Here is a 22500-nt window from a genome sequence, read left to right as displayed (position 1 = left end):
AAATAATACATCAATTCCAGCTTGTAATGAAATGATACTTTATGATGAAAAGGAAACACTTTTATTTTTGTACAGAGGTATTCCCCCCTTTTCTTATTTGCAACCATAGACTGTATAAAATATGGACGTAGTATCCGTGACGTCACCCATCTCTTTCTGAAGCGCTGTTTTGAGGCCAATCATCAGCAGGAGCCATATTGCTGCTGTGGAGCGATTGTGACATAAAGAGGCGGGCTTTGAACCTCCTAGCCGACAGCTACAGTGTTCCCGCTTGCCAATAAAGTCAGCTGTGCCTCTCATTGGAAGACTGGCAATCTTACTATCTTCGAAATTGCTGCGTTAGAAAAAAATTCACCCAGTGTGTGCCGATCAAGAAATGAGCTATCCGGACTACACTCGTCTTTTATACCAGGCTGTAAACATGTTTATCTCTGCTGTAAAGATCAGCTTTTTTGAATTGGTGTGTATGTGGTTTCTGGTACTTCCAGAGCCAGCCTCAAGCGGATCTTTGATGAACTGCAGTTTTTAGCACTTCCGCATTGGACTCATATTTTTAGACCGGAGGTTGCCGCTTGTTTGCAACCCATCAGATTTTACTCCCAGAGGTTCATGGCCTCTAGTTTGGGAACTAAGTCATTGATTAAACAACTCAAATACAGAAAATGTTGGATGCCTATTTTCGAACTCTGGGTCATCAATTTTGTACGGTCAGCCCCCACATGAACCCGACTGTAAGCAAACATTTCCTTAATTTAGACTTCCGAGAGGTTAAAGTTTTATCCTGGGATATTATACCTGCAAGTCCTTTACAGTGAGAGTGACACTACACGCATGCGCACTCAGGCAGTTGTAAACAGAGATGGCGCTGCACGGAGGAGCCCTGCGTCTGAACCTGCTAATCAGAAGTCGCTTTTTGTACAAATCCAACTCATTTATTGGTGTCCGGTCGTTGTCCGAAAAGGTGTCATCCAAACCCGACTCATCCAGTGCCCCAGAGACAGCGCCTGACCATTTAATCTACACACAAGAGCACTTTGCATTAAAGGACTCCCTCAGAAAGGTATGCAGGAATGCTAGCATAACGTTAGCACGCTTGATGTTAACATCAAAACAAAGGGATCATTCGCCTCGTTTTGAGAGTTACAATGTGGCATGTCAACACCCTTGTGTTTTCCACTAAGCAACAGTATTATTTGAAGTATTGTAACCGTGAGGAGCAATAGATTCCCAAATAATGGAAGTAGGTGAGAGGTCATAAAGCTGGCTTGTTATGTAGTTGGCCTCAATTGCACTGTTTTGATGCTCTGATACAGCTTCACCCTCATATAAAGTGTATACATTATTGGGAGGTCGCTTGTACTGCTGAATATGAGAGCCAGGATATCAGTCTGAATCTAATAATGACTGAAGAAGCCTTCGTTTCTTTCTGCTTCTCTAGTTTGTAGGACACATAGCCTCTGGCTTGTGTGTTCTCATGACCCTGTTTTTACATCAACTTGTTTAAACATTTTGTGTTATAGTCCATGGACCAAGGGTTCCCAAAGTGGGGGTCACAAGACACCAATAGGGGGTCCCGAGAGGTCTTCTAGAATGTTTTTTTAAGTATTCAAAACTGTCATATTTTAGCCATTGTTGTAAAAACATCAACACAAATAGCAATTCAATTACAGTGTTTGTCATTAGTAGCCTATATTACTTAATGAAGTATGAAGCAACATTTGATGACTTCAGAGGACAGTGGAGTTGGAAGTCTTTGGCACCTACACGCAGGTACAGGGTACCGAGGTGTAGAAGGGCTTGCCTTGGCAAGAGCCTGATCCCCGCTGTTATGGGGACCCTGAACAACAGGCATCGCTGAATAACACCACTTTCTCTGTTTAAGTGTTGATGCCTTTGTGGATAGTTTGTTTAGTAGAGTTGAGCAATGAATGTTTTTCGTGAATGTCCTTGTCTATGTCTGTGGAAACACAGAGGGTGCTGTGAAAAATAATTTCCCCAAGGGGACAATAAAAGTCTAAAGTCTAAAGTCTAGGTCTATTTGGGTGTCCCAGCTGAAAAGTTTAGGAACCCCTGCCATAGACTACTATTGGATTGACAGGTCTTGATGCAATTTGATTACAACCCCAACTCTTGCCCAATGACAGCTGGGATTGGCTCCGGTGTGCCGTATCACTTCTTCTTTTAACAACACTCTTTATGTTTGGCAACTAGAGATCCGTTTCTAGAGTTTGAAAAGTGAAATGTTGTTCAGTTTTTGCCTGATATAGGATTTTAGTTGCTCGACTGCTCAGGTTCTCCTTTGTCGCATTTTTCGATTCCAAGTTAAGACTGCAGGCAGGCCAGATTAGCACCTGGACTCTTCTACTACAGACCCATGCTGTGGTAATAAATGCAGAATGTGGTTTGGCATTGTCTTACTGAAATATGTAAGGGCTTGAAAAAGACATTGTTTGGATGGCAGCATATGTTGCTCCAGAACCTATTAGTGCCTTCCCACAGGGATGCTGGCTTTTCAACTTTGTACCGATAACAAGCCGGGTGGTCCCTCTCCTGTTCTTCAGCATCCATGATTTCCAAAAAGACTGCCAAGAAATATTCAGATCTAAAGATAAGTAGTAATTGGAATAGCTGTGTTATATGAACGCATTAAACTAGTTTGATTGCTATATCCAAATAAAACGCCTGGGACTAGGATGTTTATGTTAGGGGTTTTTGAATTTTGTTGAGCATCTAATATTTTTTTTTACATTTTTTTATGAACTTGTTTATTATAACTTTTTGACATAATTTGACAGTTGTGTTGAATACTTGTAATCAACCGTGTCATATAACAATAGCAATAAAACAATATAATCCTTAAATAATGAAAAGAAAATAAATAAGTAAAAAAAGTTATAATAATAATTACCATTATTATAATACTCATAACTATAATAATAACAACTATAATAGTAATAATAATGATAATAGTAATAATAATCATAACAATATTAAAAGCTAATGAATGAATTATTAGACGTATACACATAAATGTATGCTCACATACAAATCTATGGAATATTAAAACATTTTTTGATAATGTGTACATTACATGAGGAAATAGATGCCAACAAGGTAGGGAAAAAAATAATAACAATAATATAAAAAAAAATGGTAGCATCTAGCTATTTAAACTACAATGTTTCAAAGACCGATTAACAGACATGAGATGACCAAAAAGACCCATGGCCCATTGTCTCAACAAAACACCAGTAATGTACTGTACTTTCCCCCCTAAATGCTTCTAAAGTTAAGCCTGCTTCTCTTCATTCTTCTACCGTCTATGTGGTTTTCGACATGTGCAGCTTTTAACTTTGAAAAGCTAAATATTAAGGGCATTGTAATGGCAGTAAAAAATCTAAACGAGCATTGCTTTTCAGCATGACTCACTTTGAATATTTGTTACTAGACAGGCATTGGAGACAGATGCTTTGAAAATATCAACAAGGACCTAATTTAAGGCCGGGAGCAGAGTCGTTACGGTAAATGGTGAGGAGTTTGTCGTGTGACTTAACCTTGAAAAGGATGCCACAAGGATGAAAATAAAGCAGCAGGGGGAATAATCGGAAGGATAAAAATGGGGAAAGGAAATGCAGAACAATATGTTGGGAGAGCAGGAAAGGGAACTTGAGGCAGCTCTGTTTATTAAAAGAATTCACTGTAGAATAGTGTGTAATACACAAATGGGGTTATAGGAAATCCTTTAGTGACTGTTCAAGGTCAGGTGTCCACGGTGACAATGTTTCCACTACAAACTTTCTGTGTTTGGGTGGAGAAGGTGTAGAACCATGGTAGACTTTTTTATTATAGCTGATTGTGTGTGTGTGTGTGTGTGTGTGTGTGTGTGTGTGTGTGTGTGTCACAATGTGAGGTACTCAATTAGTCAGACTTCCACAAACTCCCACATGTAAAAACCTATGAACTGTCCATGGCTCTGGTGTGTGTGTTAACGGAAGGACCCTCCACTCATGTGCAATCTCCCATGGTTTCAGACTGGGATTTCCCCTAACACTATTGTAAGGCGGTTTAGGAGCAACACTGCTGGTCAGTAGTCATTACATCCTACCAGTAACAGATTAGCTTTCCATATTTTCCGGCCTGGGGAAATATTTGTAATAAAATTAACTCAATAGAGGCTTTTGATTAAAAAAGAAAAAGTATCCTAAATCTGCTTAAAAGTGCCGGGAGAATGTTTCTGTCGACTTCGGTGTCAGTTAATTTTCAGGATTACTTTTCTCCTGGTGGTGCCAACTACTTTTCATGCAGTTTTTGCCACAGCTTTTGATCAAAATTAAATCTGAGACAAATGATCCACATCACAGTACAGTGTATCATGACAACGTGATTTTGAGTCTCAGCTTTTAAATATGCTTTGGTGATTTTGCCTGTAACTGACTAATGGTTTTGTTGCCATGTTGCTTCAAGTGAGACCATACTGCTTTGGTATAATTTTGTCATCGGAGCAATAAAGTTTTGATACTGCAAACACTTAACAGAGCATTTATTTAATTCATAGTTTTCCGTCACATGACCAGAGCGGAAGCCTAGAGGGCGAAAAAGAGTGTAACGGCTGCTTCCATTGATCACAAAAGTACACACAGCTTAACGTATTTTCAATCTGGTCAGTAACGCTACAGTTTCTTCTTTCTCAGATGCGATTCTTAAGCATAACCCAGGCTTGTCTCCTCGTCAGCTAGCGCATATAGTTGAACAACAACTGTCAGGCATTTTAAAACCATTTTTAAACATGAAAATTCTAACAATTTTCAGACAGAGCTGCATGCGTTATTACATGCGACCCCATTTTTCACCCTGACTTTACCGGGACTTTTTCTTGATTGCCTGCTTGTAATATTTTCACAAGAAGTCAGGTGAGATGATGAAGAAGTCTGGAAAATTCACTACGACTGAGTGGAGGGATTAAGACGTTAATACCATGCTGCCTGTGAGCGACCAGTGTGCTCAAAGGCTGTATCTTTGTGCTCGTAATGAAGCTGCTTCATACCCTTTTCTGCTCACCAACATGTTCTTTTCTACTTGTTTGTTGATACTGTGAATACATCAGTTTACATGTAGGACAGATAAAGGTAAAAAAAATAAAGAAATAAACGTCATCATAGTGTCAGACGCTGCTTCGCCCACCTTCTTGGATATCTTTTAAACATTACACTACTCCAGTGTCTTTCTCACGTAATATCCTGCCTCCTGAGACAACCTTTCCAGGGAAATTGTATGTAGGTGTGAAGAAAGATTTAGAAGAACAAGAATCATTCCTGTCTCATGCAATGAGACAGATTTAAAATTAGACATTTGTTTTTGTACCGTTTTTCGATAATGGCTGATAAATAATCACAGCCAAGGTATGTGTTTTAGTGTGTGCTCGGTCTCTGTTGCCAACCTAGTTAATTATCAGAATCACCCTGCTGTAAATTTGTAACATTTCTAGATCTCTTGATATATGTATCAAATTTATATCCAGCTCAATATCATGCAATACTGCTGATTAACCCTTCAGTAACAAAACCATTATCATGTCTTTGTTGACCTTGTGATTACCAGCCAAAACGTTAGACACAGAGAGGTAAACCGAGTACAACACCACCATTTATTTTGGACGGAGAAGCCCATTATCCTGAGTGCCAGGTGAAAAGCACAGAAACTTCAGTCTGAACATTTTGTAAGACCTGAAATATGATGTTCCTGACCCTGTCTTACTACTTGACAGTTTGCTGATGTGAAATGGTTCTGGTATGCAACACAAATAGTCCACAATAACCTCAGTGAAGACATGTAGAATCACTCCCCAATGACCGATCTGCTTCCTTTTCCAGCAGTGTCGTCCCTCCCTTTCCCTCCTCAGGATCTGAACCTCGAACAGGGATGAGTGTAATGCAGGTGAACGGGAACCTTTCTCTGCTGTCTGTTATTAAGTTTGCTTTAATGTCATCAAGCAGATTCAGATCCAACTATGTCCCTCATATGTTGAAAGTAGTGTCTTTTTTTTCTGTATTGAATGCTAAAATCATGGTGTCCATGTCCTCTGTCTGCTGTGTATTCAGATATCTCTCCACCAGTGTGTTTTTATTGGCTTGTAAAACGGTTATTTGCTTTGGGTTTGTGTGTTTTGGAAGGATAAAATGGGTGTTCAACACTTTTTCGCAATCCTGTGAATTCTTCTGAAGTACTTTGTTTTTTCAGCTCCAACGGTAAAACACTGGCCCTCTCCAAAACAGTGCTGCTTGTGCTTTCACTCTGAAGCAGATATTCAACCAAAGCTAAACGAAACTATAATCCAGTAGGGTTTGTTATTTACAATGCACATTATTGAACATGGCTCATTTAATTCCTTTCTTTCCTGGAGGCTTTGATTTAATGTTTCCTATTTTCAATAAATAACTCTTCTGTTTTAATAGTTTTATTTTAATTAGCTTTTCCCACCATTTAGAGCCCATTGTGTTGAGAAGAGGAACACAGTTACGAGATAGATAATCATGAGTTCATTGTAGCCAAGGCCCTTAAAAAATAATATGCTTTCCAGATAAGGAAGTCTAAAACAGACCAACCATAGTTGTTCATAGTACAATCTCCATGGCCAGTTTTTGGATGACATTTTAATTTGAAAAACATCCATCAAAAAATCAGCCAGGGAAAGTCACAGAACTGTTTCTTCATCTGTTTTCAAAGGCATAGACATCACACAAATGGTGTAGAAAAAGTTGCAAACAAACACTTCTGTTAACAATGCCTGCCTGGGAGGTGGACTTTGTCAAAAACAAAATACCACATTGTACTGTAACCCTCACTTTAGATCCACATCCAATTCTGTGTGGAGGAGCTTCAGTTCCCACAAAAATAGCACGTTTCAATAGATTGTTCATTCATAAGTGCTTCTCCAGCTGTGGACCACTTCCAGGTGCTTGAAATGAGTCACGGAACCAAAGTTCACCCACTCCAAAGTCTATTTCAAAGCCAAGCAACAACCCAACTTTACTGCCTGCAGACATTTAGGTCATGACTCACAAAACCAGACACTGGTGATACAAACTGGTACAACAATATGAAGCTTGAGCTTTGTTACAAGAGAGAATGTAAATGCTGGTTATACTGTTGAGAAGTATTCAGTGTTTGTAGTACCAGAATCTATTTGTTCTGCCCTTATAGAGCCATTTCATTCAATTCTGATACAAACAAACGCAAAGCTGATACATTCAGAAATGTATTTGCCAAGTTAGTTATTCAAATAAGGCCCAGAATCGACCAGTTAATGTCTTTGAATGCATCGTGGAGGATAATTCTTAGCCATAGCATTGGTTTGGTTCCACTGTGAAAGCATATAATAAAGTCATCCTTCATTTTTCAGCAGTTGTGTATCTGTGGCTTTGTGGCTGCATAAAAGGATCGGCTGCTAACCCAGAGAGAATGTCTTTAATATAGGTTTCAGGACCAAGTTTTATTTTAGCATGCTGTTTTGAATAATACTTAGGAGGATTTTTATTCCCTGCCAAGAATAAAATGCTGGAGGACACACAGAAAGCATTAAAAAATGGCATCTGAATGGTTGCATGCAAAGACCCGAAGTATCAGCAAATTATTTGCTACCCAACAGCTTAAATCTGAATTATCAGTCTCATCCCTCATAAACCCCAAATCCCCAAACCCTTGGTGTAATTTGCACTTTAAGTTGAGTTGGACAACTGCTGTATAATATTATGCGGTACCAACACTACCACTGAATTCTGTTATCGTCTTGTACTTGCGCTCTAAAATAACACAAATCGGGAGTGAAGCCCAGACTGGAGAAAATTTGTTTTTGGGTTCCTCTGTCCATTTTTCCGTTCTCTGGAAGTCCAAATGTCGTAATCACAGAGAGGGAATTTCTTCAAATTTGGCACAAATATCCACTTGGATTCAAGGACAATCTGATAAGAATACCAGAGTGTATAGGTAAAGGTCAACCTCACTGTTACATCATTATAGTCTGAGGACACTTTTTTTAAAATCTTAATCAATGTCATGACTCAGAAACAGTTACAGCGATATGAGCTTGCATAATAAAGAAATTACTTATGACTTCCTCAGTTGCAATACATAAGAGGAACCATTTATTCCACATGAGCTGTGCGTCAACATAAGCACAAACATTTGACCTATCACATGGTGCCCTGGAAACATGCCATTACATTGAGACAATCACATGGAGCCCCAGTTGGCCTGAAGCCACACTTGTAGGTGACATTTTGATGGCAACTGCAAGATCTGCATGAAGGATGAAAGCTGATTTATACTTCTGTGTCTCCCCTATGCAGCAGGGGCTGACGCGGACATGAGCACCACATACTTGTGCGTCGATGTGTCCGTGTCGCGCAGCAATTCTCCGCCGAAACGCTTGAAGGCAGAGTGGTCTCTCTGATAGTCCGGTCACCTGTTTCCATGCCCGCTACGAACTCTGTTTACTTTTTCACAGCAATTCAGAGCGTGTTATGTTAATCTACAGCTGATACATGTTGCTGTTTATCATGCAGACCTGATTACATGAAGAATAGAGAGGAGATGAAATACACGGCCGTCGTGCGGCCGATGTCCGGGATCCCGGAAGTGCCGGAAATGCTGGAAATACAATGCTCCCGAGCAGACCAAACAGGGGGCTTGCTGTCTGCGTTGATTCAATGCGTGGTTACATTTTGGAGGAGGTGCGCGTCAGCTACATGCGTAGACCTCTGTGTAGGTACGGGAGCTACGGTACCTCCGGCATAGGCTACGCCATCGATTTCGAAGCACAAGTATAAATCAGGCTTGAGGAAGTAAAAGAAAAAGTGAAAAGCATGTGTAAGAAAGTTCTTGAACAACAATAGTGCTATTCCGAAATACTTTGGCTTCATATGGGTTCATGTGTTGAATACACAGGTAATGTCTGCAACATGCTGAACAGCAGAAAGACTGGGGAACTGTGAGATTACAACTAGTATGTAAGAATCAACAGCTTATGTTCATGAACCCATGACACACCGCAGGTTTTCCTCAAAGAATGCAATCCCTCTGCCCAACTTGAAACTGGTGTGATGATCTTATTTGCTGGCAGTCTGAAGCTGTGTATGAAAAATCCACTCATTAGAATTTGGACCTTTTTTGCAGCAACATCAGTATCTGGTTTCTCTCTCTAAATTGACAGAGAGAAGGAACATTCAACTGTGTGGCAGTTATCCTATTTTTCATGAGCATAGGGCTTGTCATATTGTACATCCTGAGCCAAGTCCTGGTTATCAGCAGTGGACTGATAACGAGCACATATAGGAAATAACATGCCACACATACTGTCAGTGTATTCGTCTTTGTCATTGTTGTATATGCACAGTGTGTAACATTTCCCAGCCTGCTTTCTATTCATTGATATGTAATACCTTATCTGGCTGTCTGCTACAGATAGATTACATAGACTTAAGCAGGGATGTGCAACACACTGCAGGAAACCCATATGGGTATAATAATCACAATGTGTTCTATTTAGACTCATCATAATGTATGTTCTTCTGGTGTTAGTTATGAGACAGGGGGCAGGACCCAATTGAGGTGAAAACAGTGAAGGCTGCAGAAACCTGCAAACACATTACATTTCAGGCTTAAAAACAATGATGTCATGCTCATTGAGTACAAAAATTAACATGTATATGTCTCCTGCTGTGTGTGTGTGTGTGTGTGTGTGTGCTGTGTCCTGTGTCCTGTGTGCTGTGTCCTGTGTCCTGTGTGTGTCTTGTGTCCTGTGTGTGTGTGTGTGTGTGTGTGTGTGTGTGTGTGTGTGTGTGTGTGTGTGTGTGTGTGTGTGTGCTGTGTCCTGTGTGTTTAGATCATCGATCAGGAAATCAACCCCCATGTGGATCAGTGGGAAGCAGAAGGGAAGTTTCCTGCCCATAAAGTTTTCAAGATCCTAGGAAATGCCGGTTTTCTTGGAGTCAATAAACCAGTCGGTAAGAGTCAACAAGTACAAACCAACACATGTACAACATTCACATTCATAATTGTAAATAAGGCTGCTGCAGAAGCTTGGTGATAAACACCTAACTATCTATTGCTTCAATCAAGTTCACCCTTTCTGTGCTTGTTAAGCATGGCATTAAAAGCTCCTAGGGATTGAAGTTGATGTTTTTTAAGTTCAGCAGTTTGCAGCAAGTCCCGTAGTAAATAATTTGCTAAATCCGTGTTAGCAGTCATGTAAGCCCAGCTGGTATTAGACTGGAAGTATCACTGTGAGTGAGTGGCCAGCTGGGGGGATCAGTTTCACTGCTTTATACTCTATTGCTTAGCTGAGCTGTCTATGTTTTGTTTTCTGCTTTTGGTGTTCTGTGTGGAAATAACTTTAACATGTTTAACATAACATGTTGAAGTGATATTATCCTAGAAACTGTAACCATTACAGAGGACTTCTCCTCTCACACACTCTAACCCACCTAAACCAAGTGGAGTGTTTTGAGTTGTGAGTGCACATCTGACACAGAAAATCTCCAGCTGTGTGGGACATGTGTGAATTAAAATGAAGAAGTAAAAAGAATAAGATACGGAAAACCCCAAATATGTTTGGTTTGTGCTTGCAGAATGTGGTTCCATTACACATACAGAGATCAAGGAGTGTTTGAGGGCTTTTGCTCCAGCAGAGACTTTGGTCTATTTTATCCTTTGGATTTAAAGAAGGTAATCCATATAACTGTGACGACTCATTAATCACCTATGCTCGGTCTGCAAGATATATCGGTTTTGGGACGTGCTGTTTCTGTTGCCATTGCAGAAATCTCATGATAAATCTGTGACATATCTGGGAATGGAAAAGGCAGTGGCACAACATAAATATTGCCTTTAGGGATATATTTTTTTAATCCAAGAGCACACATAAATAACAGTCCCACAGAAAAATAACAGAAGTAATGGTCAGAATTTGCCTAAATTAAGGGAAACCTGGTTTAAAATATCTCTTACATTAAACCAGAAACCAAAGAATCTTTCACCGTGTGTTTAGTTTGACCCTCACCGCTTACAGGAGCATTTGGCTTGTCTTCTTTACAGCCGAGTTCAGTTTCCATTCATTTTTCTTTTCCTTTTGTCTGACACCCATATATTATATTTGGTCTTGTTTAAAAATGTTCCCACTGCGATGATGGGTGCTGGTGTTAAAGCAACATCCCACAACAGCTGTCTGCTGCATTGTATCCAATTTCCAGATGTGTACCCAGCTGTGTCACTTCTAGGTTAGGAGGAGGGGGTGGATACAGTGCTGTATAGCTAAGGAGAATTAAATAGTTGTGGTTATAGTGTGTCATTCAGTGGGATACATGAGGAGGTTTGCAGGAAGTTTGTAGACAACCAGCCAGCAGTGATCACATTTTCAGTTATTTACACAGCAAGGGATACATTATATCTTGAAGAATACCCTATTTTTCCTTTGTCTTTTGACTTTCCTTCATACCCCTGCTGGTTAAAACAGCTGTAGTTGCTGTTCTAATATTTTATGCTGAAAAAAAAAACAGTGACAGCATTAGACACTGAACAGTTTTCAGAAGAGTCTGTATTAGGTCTGTAGGTCAAAGCAGAGGAAGGGGGAGGGGATTAAAAAGTGCTGAGCACACCAGACTTAAGCATGAGTTGACAGGATTAGAGAGGAGGAGCAGCAAAGACATTCTGTATTAGGTGGTAGGTTTCTAGTCCAGGGGCGTACCCAAACTCTTTGAGGGACAAGGGCGAAAAATGTAAAAAGGGCACCTGCTGTATGCCACCGGGCACCAGCACACAGAAAGTTGTGATTTATGAAGATCTGCTTCGAGCAGCATTTTGTCCACTATTTTTTAAGCTCCTCAGTTTTCCTTCTCTGCTCAGCATTCCGTAACCAAAGGGTTGTTGCAGAGCTGGTTCCAGTCTTACGGATAAGGGCTAACATTTTTTAATTAAAACATGGCAGAAAGAAGCCCACAGGTTACGGAACTGGAGTGGTGTTTTGGACCCCTGATACCCATAGTTGTGGGTTCATTTGAACATAATTAGGCAGAAGTAGTTAGAGGAGGTACTGGTGTCCTCCCCCAGGAAATTAGGGGCATATAACACTTTATTTCCTGCATTCTGGTGAATATTTGTGGTGGGAAGTTAAGTATATAAACGGTAAACCAAATTATTAAAACATAATTAACAAAACAGAAATGCTCCTTCCTTCATTGAAGCTCACATTCTTGCAAGATTTAATTAATTATTTATGTTCCCATTTTAAACTAAGTAGTTCACTGTGACTCAAACACACAATCAGATGACACAATTGTGTTCACTGCTTTCACACTGACATTAGCAGCAGCTCTAGACCTTGAAATTGTATCTTCTTAAAAACAAGTGTTGGGTGCATGAGATAAACTGTGCGGCGATAGTTGCCATAGCTGGTTATGAAGTTGATATTGGAAGTCCTACTTATTCAAGATTTTGAGTGGTTGCTGAGGTAGAAGTGACATTGACAAGCGCAGCAATGTTCCAAAATTAAACACAGTAAGAAAATCAGCTGATGAAAGGTGTTTTTGCTCTTAACACGTTGAGCACTAAAAGGGCTTACAATTTAAAAAACTGTCAGTGGAAACAGGCCCTTAGCCGTTGATGCTAGTTTCCAAAACTTCAAAAACAACCCCATCTCCAAAAAACTATCAAAAGTGTTAAATAAAAATGATTGGTCCTAAATTAAAAAGACTGTTTCTACTTCTTGTATAGTTTTTTTTTTTTAATGTTTTTTGTTTTGGCTTAATAGCTGCCATATATCAGGAATAAATAAAGTTCCAATGATGATCTATATATATATATATATATATATATATATGTTTTCAGAAGTCCCTGCAGTTTGAGCTGCAGTGCTGACTAATGAAGTAGACGCTCAGAGTACTTTGCACTGGGTTAATTGATTTAGAGGCTCGGATTACAGAGATGGGAATAGGGATTTAGGGGTCTGTACTCTGAACAAATGATTCATCAGGTGGAATGAGAGAGGACATTGCCCTTTATCAGAAACAAACCTGAGCATCCAAACAAAAGAAAACATAGAAAAACACTGCAAAAATAAGAATGTTTTGTGTTCCATATCTCCTGCAGATTCCCTTTCTCCATATTCAGGCCTATTTGTTTGTCCTGTTTCTATGCAATGGCTCTCCATTGGCATCAATGACCTAAAATCCAGGAAGAGAAAGGACTCACTGGTGGGTGGTTCGGACAGATTTATGCCAGGTTATAACCTCCATCAGCGGTATGTCCCAGACCAAAGTTGATACTTGTCCTGTTGACATCTCTTGAAGACATTCTGCATATCCCTTCATTTAATCCTCTGACAAGAAAGAGCTGCACTCAGATTTTCCACCCTCTCTCCACCTTCAAGGAAAGGCTTTATTAACTTTCAAAACATGAGAACAGGAAGTTTTTGCAAAGGCAGCCACGTTCAGGGAGAAGACAGAGATGACCCTTGGCTCCCTGCCTGATTTCCTCTGCTCTCATAGAGAAATAGCTGCTCTTCACACCATGGCAATGGTCTGTCTCCTGCCTGGCAGCCTGCACAGTTTCCCATTAAACTGAATATTTTTGAAAATAAGGTCTGAATGACTAACCTTTGGAGAAACGTTTGTGTCAAAGCTGCATTCTGTCTCAGCATTTCTACGTTAGCAATGCCGTTTAAATCAAAAACATGTTAAACACTATCAAATTGTATAGAACGTCATGCTGTGGGGGAGAGGGAAAGATCTGAACTGAAAGCGGTGATGCATGCATTAAAAAGTTGACTAAGCAGTTTGGTCCGTTTGTTGTAGTAATTATTAGATTGTCGACATGGAAACTAACTTGAAACATTTGCGCAGTCTCTCATGTTTTCATAGTTTTAGCATTAGGTCACTCCTGGTTTTGCATCTTCAGTACAGAAAGTGGATAGAACAGAGTGTTGTTGCTTTTTCGAGCTTAGGCAGTGCTTGTTCTGCACCTTTCAATTCTCTTCAATATGTGTTTCATATGGAGCTCCACCCGATGAGAACCAACACCCTGGAACATCTGCTGTTCAGAGGAACCATATGTGCATAGAATGACACTTGTGACAGAGTTTTGTTTGTTTTTCTCCTGCTTGCTTGTTCAACCAGACAGCCTGCTGTTTTGCCAAGAGTGGGATAAACCTCAGTGCTTCCCCTCGTCCACATTATCCACCGCAGGGTTCCCAGCGTTCAGAGACTTATCGGTACACAGCTGCACCTGTTTCCTCTCATTTTCAGCTCCCCTGCTCCCTTGTTTTCTTGTCCCGCTATATCTCCAACGTACTTTGTCCCAATTTATGTTGCTCTCTTGCTTTTATCCACCGTCTTTGACGGGCCGCGCTTTCCATTATTCCATAACTAGTTTGACAGGTGATATTAATCCTCTTCTCCAGCATTTGCTGGCCTTCATTTGATAAATACATGTATGATTAGTCAATGCTAGGATCTATCTTTGGGCCACAACCTTATAAGTCAGTCTTACTCTTTTGTGGCATAACCTATTAATGGCCGATATTGATGTGATTTCAGTTATTTGTACATATTTGTACTTTAAAATGTGTATTTTTGCAAACCTGGAGGTAAGAAAGGATAAGATTTAGTGAAGGGATGACTTTTAGATGAAAGATGCAAAGCAGAAAAATGTTTCATTTTCAGGCATTTTATTTTGAAAGGATCAGGTGTGTGTATATTTACCCCAAACAACTTGAGAGAGATTACTTCTAAAAGCAAGTGCATTAGCTATCTTATTTCACAGGCAGTGTACAGAAAATTGTCCTTTAGCATTAAGTATATTAGTATAAAAAGCAAGCTCTATATTCCTAAGGAGACGCTGCAACTGATGATGAAAGGCAAAAGACAGGAAATGTAATGAGGATAACTGTCAGAAAGTGGTGTTTTAAACATGGTTTGTAATCCGCTCTTCAACTCCATTAAGGACCCTGGGTCTTTGCAAATGTCTCCACTTCAAGAATCCAGGAAGTAGACATCCATTTTGACTTTTTTTTATTCAATGGGTTGTTTAAGAGATCAAAATCAAGTTTGATATGCTAGGCAGAGAGGATCAGATGACACTGAGATGACAGTGACCCTTATCTGCAGCGTACTGCTGCTCTCTCTGCAGTGCTTTTTACATGTAATTACAGATAGCACAATTAATGACAACATCCTGTAATTAATTAGAGTGCATGCTCCAGTAACAACAGATCAGCTCAGATAATTAGGTACAGAAACTAGTGTGTGTGTGTGTGTGTGTGTGTGTGTGTGTGTGTGTGTGTGTGTGTGTGTGTGTGTGTGTGTGTGTGTGTGTGTGTGTGTGTGTGTGTGTGTGTGTGTGTGTGTGTGTGTGTGTGTGTGTGTGTGTGTGAATAGACACACTAGGCATGGACTGTATATATCTGAGATAACAGGAAACAGGAAAGGTGAGAGTGAGGACAGTTTGAGGTGACATGTTGTGATGGGGAATATGTAGCTAAAGTAGCATTGCTCTTCCTTTGTTTCCCCCTCTTTCATCTTGGCCCCAAAGGTCCACATGTGTTATCAAATATTTTATATAAGACTACCTATAAACAATAAACCCACTCTTTGTTATCAGTAGTTGATGGAGTGTGTGTTTTGTCCTGTGCAGAGTATGGAGGCCTAGGTTTGGACTTCAGCTACAGCGTCGCCGTGTCAGAGGAGTTGGGAAACATCCGTTGTGGAGGTGTCCCCATGGCGATCGGTGTCCAGACTGACATGGCTACACCTGCATTGGCCAGGTAACATGACACAAAAAGAGCATGAGCAGTATTTGAGAGTCAGAAAAATATGCTGGTATTTGTCTCATACGGAAAGTTTGCAGCTACTCACCCCAAACAGTTTGTATCCATGAAACATCTTTATGTAAATGTACATTTAGCCTGTGGCATGAATCCCCCTCTTATGCTGCCTCTTCCAGTCAGGAGGACAACAACTAGTGGGTGACTCAGGCAGCAGTGTCTGCTTTGTGTTATTTTTTCCTTTTCACACAACCTCTAAAGCCACTTGTGTCAGAGCTGGAGCACATTTTCAACAATCATCCTACAGGCATGTGTTTCATTTTGAGGTGATAAAAAGTGACTCCTGTTGCTCCTCCTGGCAAGCACTGTTGTCATGTGAGGCCTGCAGATGAGTGTGATGGGTTTGATGTCTGAACTTTAAAAACAGAACCATATCCACACCTGTTACAGTCACTTACATTTTCTGACACTTGCTCCATCCTGTAGTTCAGCTCTGATGTCTCTCTGATGTCTTTATTAGTCAGACATGATTTCACTTAATCAATAGACAGAACACAATTCATACTGATAAAATTACTCTAAGTAGATACATATCTGTACAGTAATTATGGACATTATCAATCAATCAATCTTTATTTGTATAGCGCCAAATCACAACAAACGTTATCCCAAGACGCTTTTACAAACATAGCAGTCCCGTCCGCAGAGAAAATAGCCTAGCTTACTGGCCGGTCCTCTGGGAATTTTCTCATTAAATGGGAAGAGCTCACCGGCACGCATTGTGGCTAAAAGGAGCACTAATGTACTGTTACTCATACGACCCCACTTCAAAAAAACTGAAATATCCCTTTAAGTAAAATATTATGTAGTCATGTCGACATTTTATTAGCTTTGCATTGTTATATCTCCAAATATATATATATGTATATATATGTGAATATAGCATTATGAGAAGCTGATTTAGAAAGTCTCTAATCACTCCCTGCCACTTGTGTCTGATAACCTGCAGTCCCTCACACATGCTATGCTGCAGGTGATCAGAGAGAGAGAGAAGGGTCCTTCAGCATGTCCCTCCTGTTCATGCACTGATTGAGGGGCGATGTCTCGTTAGTATGAACTTCATCATGCCACTGTTTTAAAAGTTATGTGCTGCTGGCTGCTTCAGATGTTATTCTGCACTATCTTAGTGTTGGATCATTGTGAAATACTTTTTCATTAACAAGTCTCATCCATACTGAAATGCTCAAACAAGCTAAATTACGCTGTAAATTGAAGCCTGTCTGCAGCTGTTGATAGCCTAGTTTTTGTGCTACTTTTTCTCACAGTTTCTCAACAAAGGGGCCGAGCAGACGAACATCTCCTGTGGGTAATAGACTTACCATTGACAAGAACCTCATACAAATGCAGTTCAAAAAAGAACTATCCCTTTAAACAAGCTTCCCTGAAGGCTGTTTGTCTTCGTACAGTTGGTGATCGTTCGTCTCACCCATGTAGGGCCTTGACTGGTCGTGTGATATCTTCCTACTTTGAAACAGCTGCTGGTGACAAGAGACAGACTTCAGTGAAATAGACAGTTGTAATCTCCAGAGCTTAATTATGGGATCTACTCTAGCCTGCAACAAGTTCTCAGTACTAAGACAGCATCAAAAAAAAAACAACAGAAAAAGAAATTGAGGGGAATACCATGGGAGCATCGGGGTAAGAGTGCCCCGCTTCAACTGTTATTGCCTGAATCATAGCAGTGTTGTTTTAAAGCACAGAAACACTGCTCTGTCTTCCTACGGTCACCCATACAATGAAAGAGATCCACACAGACAAAGTTTTGGAGCCGGCTCTTTGTTAATAGTTACTAACGTGCTTTCATTTCTTTGTATGTGCATCTATGTGTGCAGGTTTGGCTCATCTGAGCTAAAGGAAGAGTTCCTCCTGCCCTCCATCATGGGAGACAAAGTGGCATGCCTTGGTGTGAGTGAAGTCGGAGCCGGCTCTGATGTCTCAAGTGTGTATCTCCTCCTTCATCTTCTTGTCATATATTATCATATCATTTTGTTTTTAGCTCCTGAAGGACCATATTAGATTGATGAAAGCTGTGAATAGGATTGAGGTGCCAGGAATATATCGGTGTTACTCTAAATATGACACGGATACTCTCTCAGACAGGATGGCATGCATTTGTGTAGCCCAAATTTATATCAAGTGTGTAATTTAACTGTATATTTTTGATATTCAACTGCAGAACCTTTATTTAACCCTTTGTCCTCACATCTACCTTCCTAATCTCATTCTCTCTCTCTCTCTCTCTCTCTCTCTCTCTCTCTCTCTCTCTCTCTCTCTCTCTCTCTCTCTCTCTCTCTCTCTCTCTCTCCATTTCCATTTCCACACTCCTCCACACATTGATTCAGGTATTGTGACCAAGGCTGTCAAGAAAGGCGACGAATATGTGATCAACGGGGGAAAGATGTGGACCACCAATGGTACCCAGGCTGACTGGATGTGTCTCCTAGCCAACACCAGTGATGGACCTCCACACAGGAACAAATCTCTCATCTGTATGCCCATGAACCTGCCCGGTACAAGTCCATCATTGAAATAGCATGGCCTAACTTAGCAAAGCAAAGGTGTTTCTTGGAGATCTAAAAGAGGACCTCAAATTTAAGATTGTGCTTTTTTCCATCATCCTGTAACCTCTCTTCTTGCCTCTATTATTAGTAGTGTGCCTTTGCCAAGATGCACAATGACATTAGTTTTGGTTTCTCTCAGGAATACACATTGCCCGCACAATTGATAAACTGGGTATGTGGTCATCAGACACAGCCCAAGTGTACTTCGATGACGTCCGCGTTCCCTGCAAGAACATCATCGGCCAGGAAGGCATGGGCTTCACCTATCAGATGCTTCAGTTCCAGGAAGAGAGGCTCTGGGCTGTGGCCAATAGTGAGTGAGCTTATCTTTCAGTTCAGATCTTTCCCACTCCCCCACGTATTTTAATAAAGTTCCTCCTGTTCTTAAAGAGCTGGCTAAGAATTGGACGGTTCATGAAAACATTTCCGTTTCCAAAAATTAGGGAGTTCAGGTCATATATTCAAGCCATTAATCTTCTCTAAAGTGACTGTTTGCTTTTCAGTTTGAGTAAAAAGCCCCTGATGATGTTTTCTTGTGACAGATTTAAGTAAGACTATGTAGGAGGAATGTAACTGTTCATGTATTTACTGAATCTGACACTGATGCAATAGTCTGCCTGAACCGGTGAACTTTTATGCACCATATCATGAATCAGAAGCACAAACGGCAAGCTGAAAAATGTGCATACAGCTCTTACTGCCATTAAGAAGAAAGAAAAGGTGACCGCTTACATAATCCTGAGCTCAAAACTATAACTACAGATGGAAGCAGTTGCAGCAGGGTCATCATCTATCTCACTCTCTCTCTCTCTACGCCTCCAGTTGTAACTACAATGGACATCATCATCCAGGAGACTATCCAGTACACACGGCAGAGGAAGATCTTCAAGCAGCCAGTTCTCTACCACCAGACGGTTCACTTCAGGTTGGCAGAGCTGCAGACGGAAGTCGAGCTGCTGCGCTCCCTCCTCCACCGTTCCACAGGTGGGTTTACCGTTGAGGTAGGGGTGACAAAATGGTTTGCACAATCTCAACTGCTTGCAACATCCATCTTTTCCTAGAGTTATTCTCTTCTCAGAGATAAACCTGTTTTCCTCAGGATGCTGCAAAATACTCCAAAATGTAATCAGAGCATTTATCAGGGCTGTGATTGGAAAAGGGGGGGGTGGGTGGGGGGGGGGGGGGGGGGGGGGGGGGGGGGCAGAGCACAGAACAGAAGAAGGTACAGCACATTTAAAGATTTAGAATGTGTTCATAATGTGCGGAAATAAACGATATCATGATTATATAGCTACATAGTGCTGCTTTTCTACTAGGAAATAATAAAAGATGTGCTGTCTTTGGCGACATCAGTCTGCAGCTGCCTCTGTAACTGAAACATTTCAAAACACAGCACCCATAAAAAAAAAAACCCTCATACTTTTACCCTTTAGCACATTTATGTCCTGAGCTCTCAACAAACGGACACTTCAGGTTACTTTGGGGTAGGTAAATAAACACAACAGCCAAGGTGGCTTACTGCTGTCCTGTTATTATCACCAGTTTGAGTTGAGTTGAACATTAACTTACATCCTCGTTGACACTTCAAGTCTCGTGCATCATCTTTTCAGGTCACAAAATCTGGAATAGGAAAGTTACAGCTGTTTCATTCATACAGCCGCCTTGTGAAACTTTATTCCAGAGATAAGACTGAGGCCTCAGTAACAAAAGCCACAGTTGACTCAGCTCTGCAAGAATGATGTGAATGCCAAACAGGCCTTGAGCGGTAACTCTGCTCATGTATGATGCAGGTTGGTTTAAAAGGTAGAGGGGTAATGTGGTAGCTTTAACCTATCAGAGAACAAAGGTTGCTTTGCTTCAAAGACAAAACTTTAATTCTGAGCTTTAGCAGCAAAAATGCTTCCTACCACATTTCCAAGCCACACAGGAAGAATTCCAAATAACAATTTTCACCCCAGCTTTTGGGTGGTGTTAAATTCTTCTTACAGGGTATTTTGTACTTTAGGTCATATTCCACATGCTCTGCTACGAAGCCTTCTGTCTTTCCATTTTATTCTATTTGTAAATGTTGATTCTTGTTGGTCAGTATTTCCTGTAAGATTGTAAACAAAATCAAACTTTTAAAATGACATTAAGTGATCCAATGAATCTATTGGACACTGTCTTGCTAAATTAGTCTGCAGACAGAAAGGGCCAGACGTTCAAACTTCACGAATAATGGCAGACCTGCCCAACGAAATCAGTTGTTTTTCTGTGTACTGGCATGACTTCAGATCCCCCAGCCTTGGCCACCTGAAACACTGGCACACACCCAGCTCATCCAAGACAGAACCCTGTATGCTGCAGTGTTTTCATATAAATACGTGGAAGCATCTGTCGGGCGCAGCTCCAAGGTTTTGTGGTTTTTCTTGTTGTGTTTACAGCACTTGCAGCTCTAAATGAAATCATCTAGTTTGTACTGGTTCAAGCCTGATTTGCTCGCCCAGAAACAGATCAAAGCTGTAGCATGTGTTTGGCACAGGTAGACACACACACATGGACAAAGTTCTTTACACGCTGAAACAGGAACATGACGCAGTCAACACATGTTCCTCTGGAGGATATCTACAATGGAGGCATTGATCGGTTTCACTGGTTAAAGGACTGAATGGGAAATAAACACAAAATCAAGTCAGGGGAAACAGGGAACTGAACTTTTATTTATTTTTTTGTTGTTGTTTTTTTTTTACTACTTTTCATACAAATTACCATTTTTCACTCTTGCATTCTTTTTTTCACTGCAGCATTGTTCATAAAAGGCAATGATGTGACCAAGCTGGCATCCATGGCCAAACTGAAGGCAGGCCGCCTGGCAAGAGAGCTGAGTGACAGCTGTCTGCAGTTTTGGGGCGGAATGGGCTTCACCAGTGACGTGCTGGTCAGCAGATTTTATAGGTGAGACTGGGGACTGAACTGAAGTTTCTTGTTCTGCATTACTATTTGAACCACATAGGTTATAGCAGCATGGTTTCCCCCTGTATGCACTTTATCACACCCTAAGAGAACCCAAATGTAAGATAGCAAAATCGTGACCCAGCAATATCAGTCGCTGCACCAAGCTGCTCAACAACTTTTGTTTTATAGCTGCAATTATGTGCACTTATGTGAGGGTATTACATTTTGATGTGAATAGCAACCAACAAGTTGGCAGGAGCTTTGTGGTCAGTATACTGCACAAATACTTTAAGCCTGATTCCTTAAGAATGAAAGTCAGATTGATTGATGGTTTTCCCAAAAACAAAGCATGTAATCAAGTATTAATTCTTGAAAACATGTTATTAGGCGAGGTCTCTTGTTTCTTGTGTTGGGCTTACAGTCTCTTATGTTTATACACTGTGTAATTGGGCAGCATAGAAGTTTATCTAGACACTGTTGGTCCCTATTTTATGCTTTGCTGACATCTACTGGCAGGGCAAACAATGCAGCTTAATTACCTAGGGGTTCAAAATGCACTGTTGCTTTCTGTATGTAAAAGATGTTCTAATTGATCAAATTAATTAGTTATTTAATGAAAATTGATAATTGTCGCATTTAAAAGTCACTAGTTCATAATATTTGTCCTTTTCACAGAGATTCCAGGTTATTGTCAATTGGTGGTGGAGCTGATGAGGTCATGCTGGGAATCATTTCCAAGTACATGGACACACTCCCCAAGAATTGATGTCATCAACGCTGCTGATAATGTGATATTTATTCACAAAACAGCTTCCATACACAGATCACCTGAAGTGCAGTTCTGAAATGTTTTAACAGTTTAATACGTATAGGAAATAATATTTTGCGTTTTGCCTTTGATTGTTTGAACTCTTATATTCATGGCCAGACTAATACTCTGAAAACAAAATTTCTTTATCATCTTAAAAATGTGAATAGCTGAAGACAAATTGTATGTAATGTAAATTGTAACAAGTTAATTCAAACAATGTTTGTCCATTGAAATCTAAACCTATTTTTCAGCTGAGGACAGTAAATAATGTACTAAATTAAAGTTGTCATGCAAAGGTTCTGACTTCTTTTGTCCAACTAATT

General features: G+C 40.4%; 1 protein-coding gene across 1 annotated transcript; it reads left to right on the top strand.

Moving 5' to 3' along the window:
- The first annotated feature begins 833 nt into the window (after positions 1-833).
- Positions 834-22480, top strand: zgc:85777 (uncharacterized protein LOC405871 homolog). Its single transcript, XM_034704143.1, has 9 exons — positions 834-1060; positions 9881-10001; positions 15682-15811; positions 17704-17810; positions 18214-18381; positions 18572-18745; positions 19255-19416; positions 21216-21366; positions 22042-22480. The coding sequence occupies exons 1-9, from the start codon at positions 860-862 to the stop codon at positions 22130-22132; spliced, it is 1305 nt and encodes a 434-aa protein (XP_034560034.1). The 5' UTR covers positions 834-859; the 3' UTR covers positions 22133-22480.
- The last annotated feature ends 20 nt before the right edge of the window (positions 22481-22500 follow it).

The sequence above is a fragment of the Notolabrus celidotus genome, chromosome 16 (assembly GCF_009762535.1).
Source record: "Notolabrus celidotus isolate fNotCel1 chromosome 16, fNotCel1.pri, whole genome shotgun sequence".
Taxonomy (NCBI): domain Eukaryota; kingdom Metazoa; phylum Chordata; class Actinopteri; order Labriformes; family Labridae; genus Notolabrus; species Notolabrus celidotus.
Note: the sequence above shows the minus strand (reverse complement) of the source record. Positions and strands in the feature narration are given on the sequence as shown.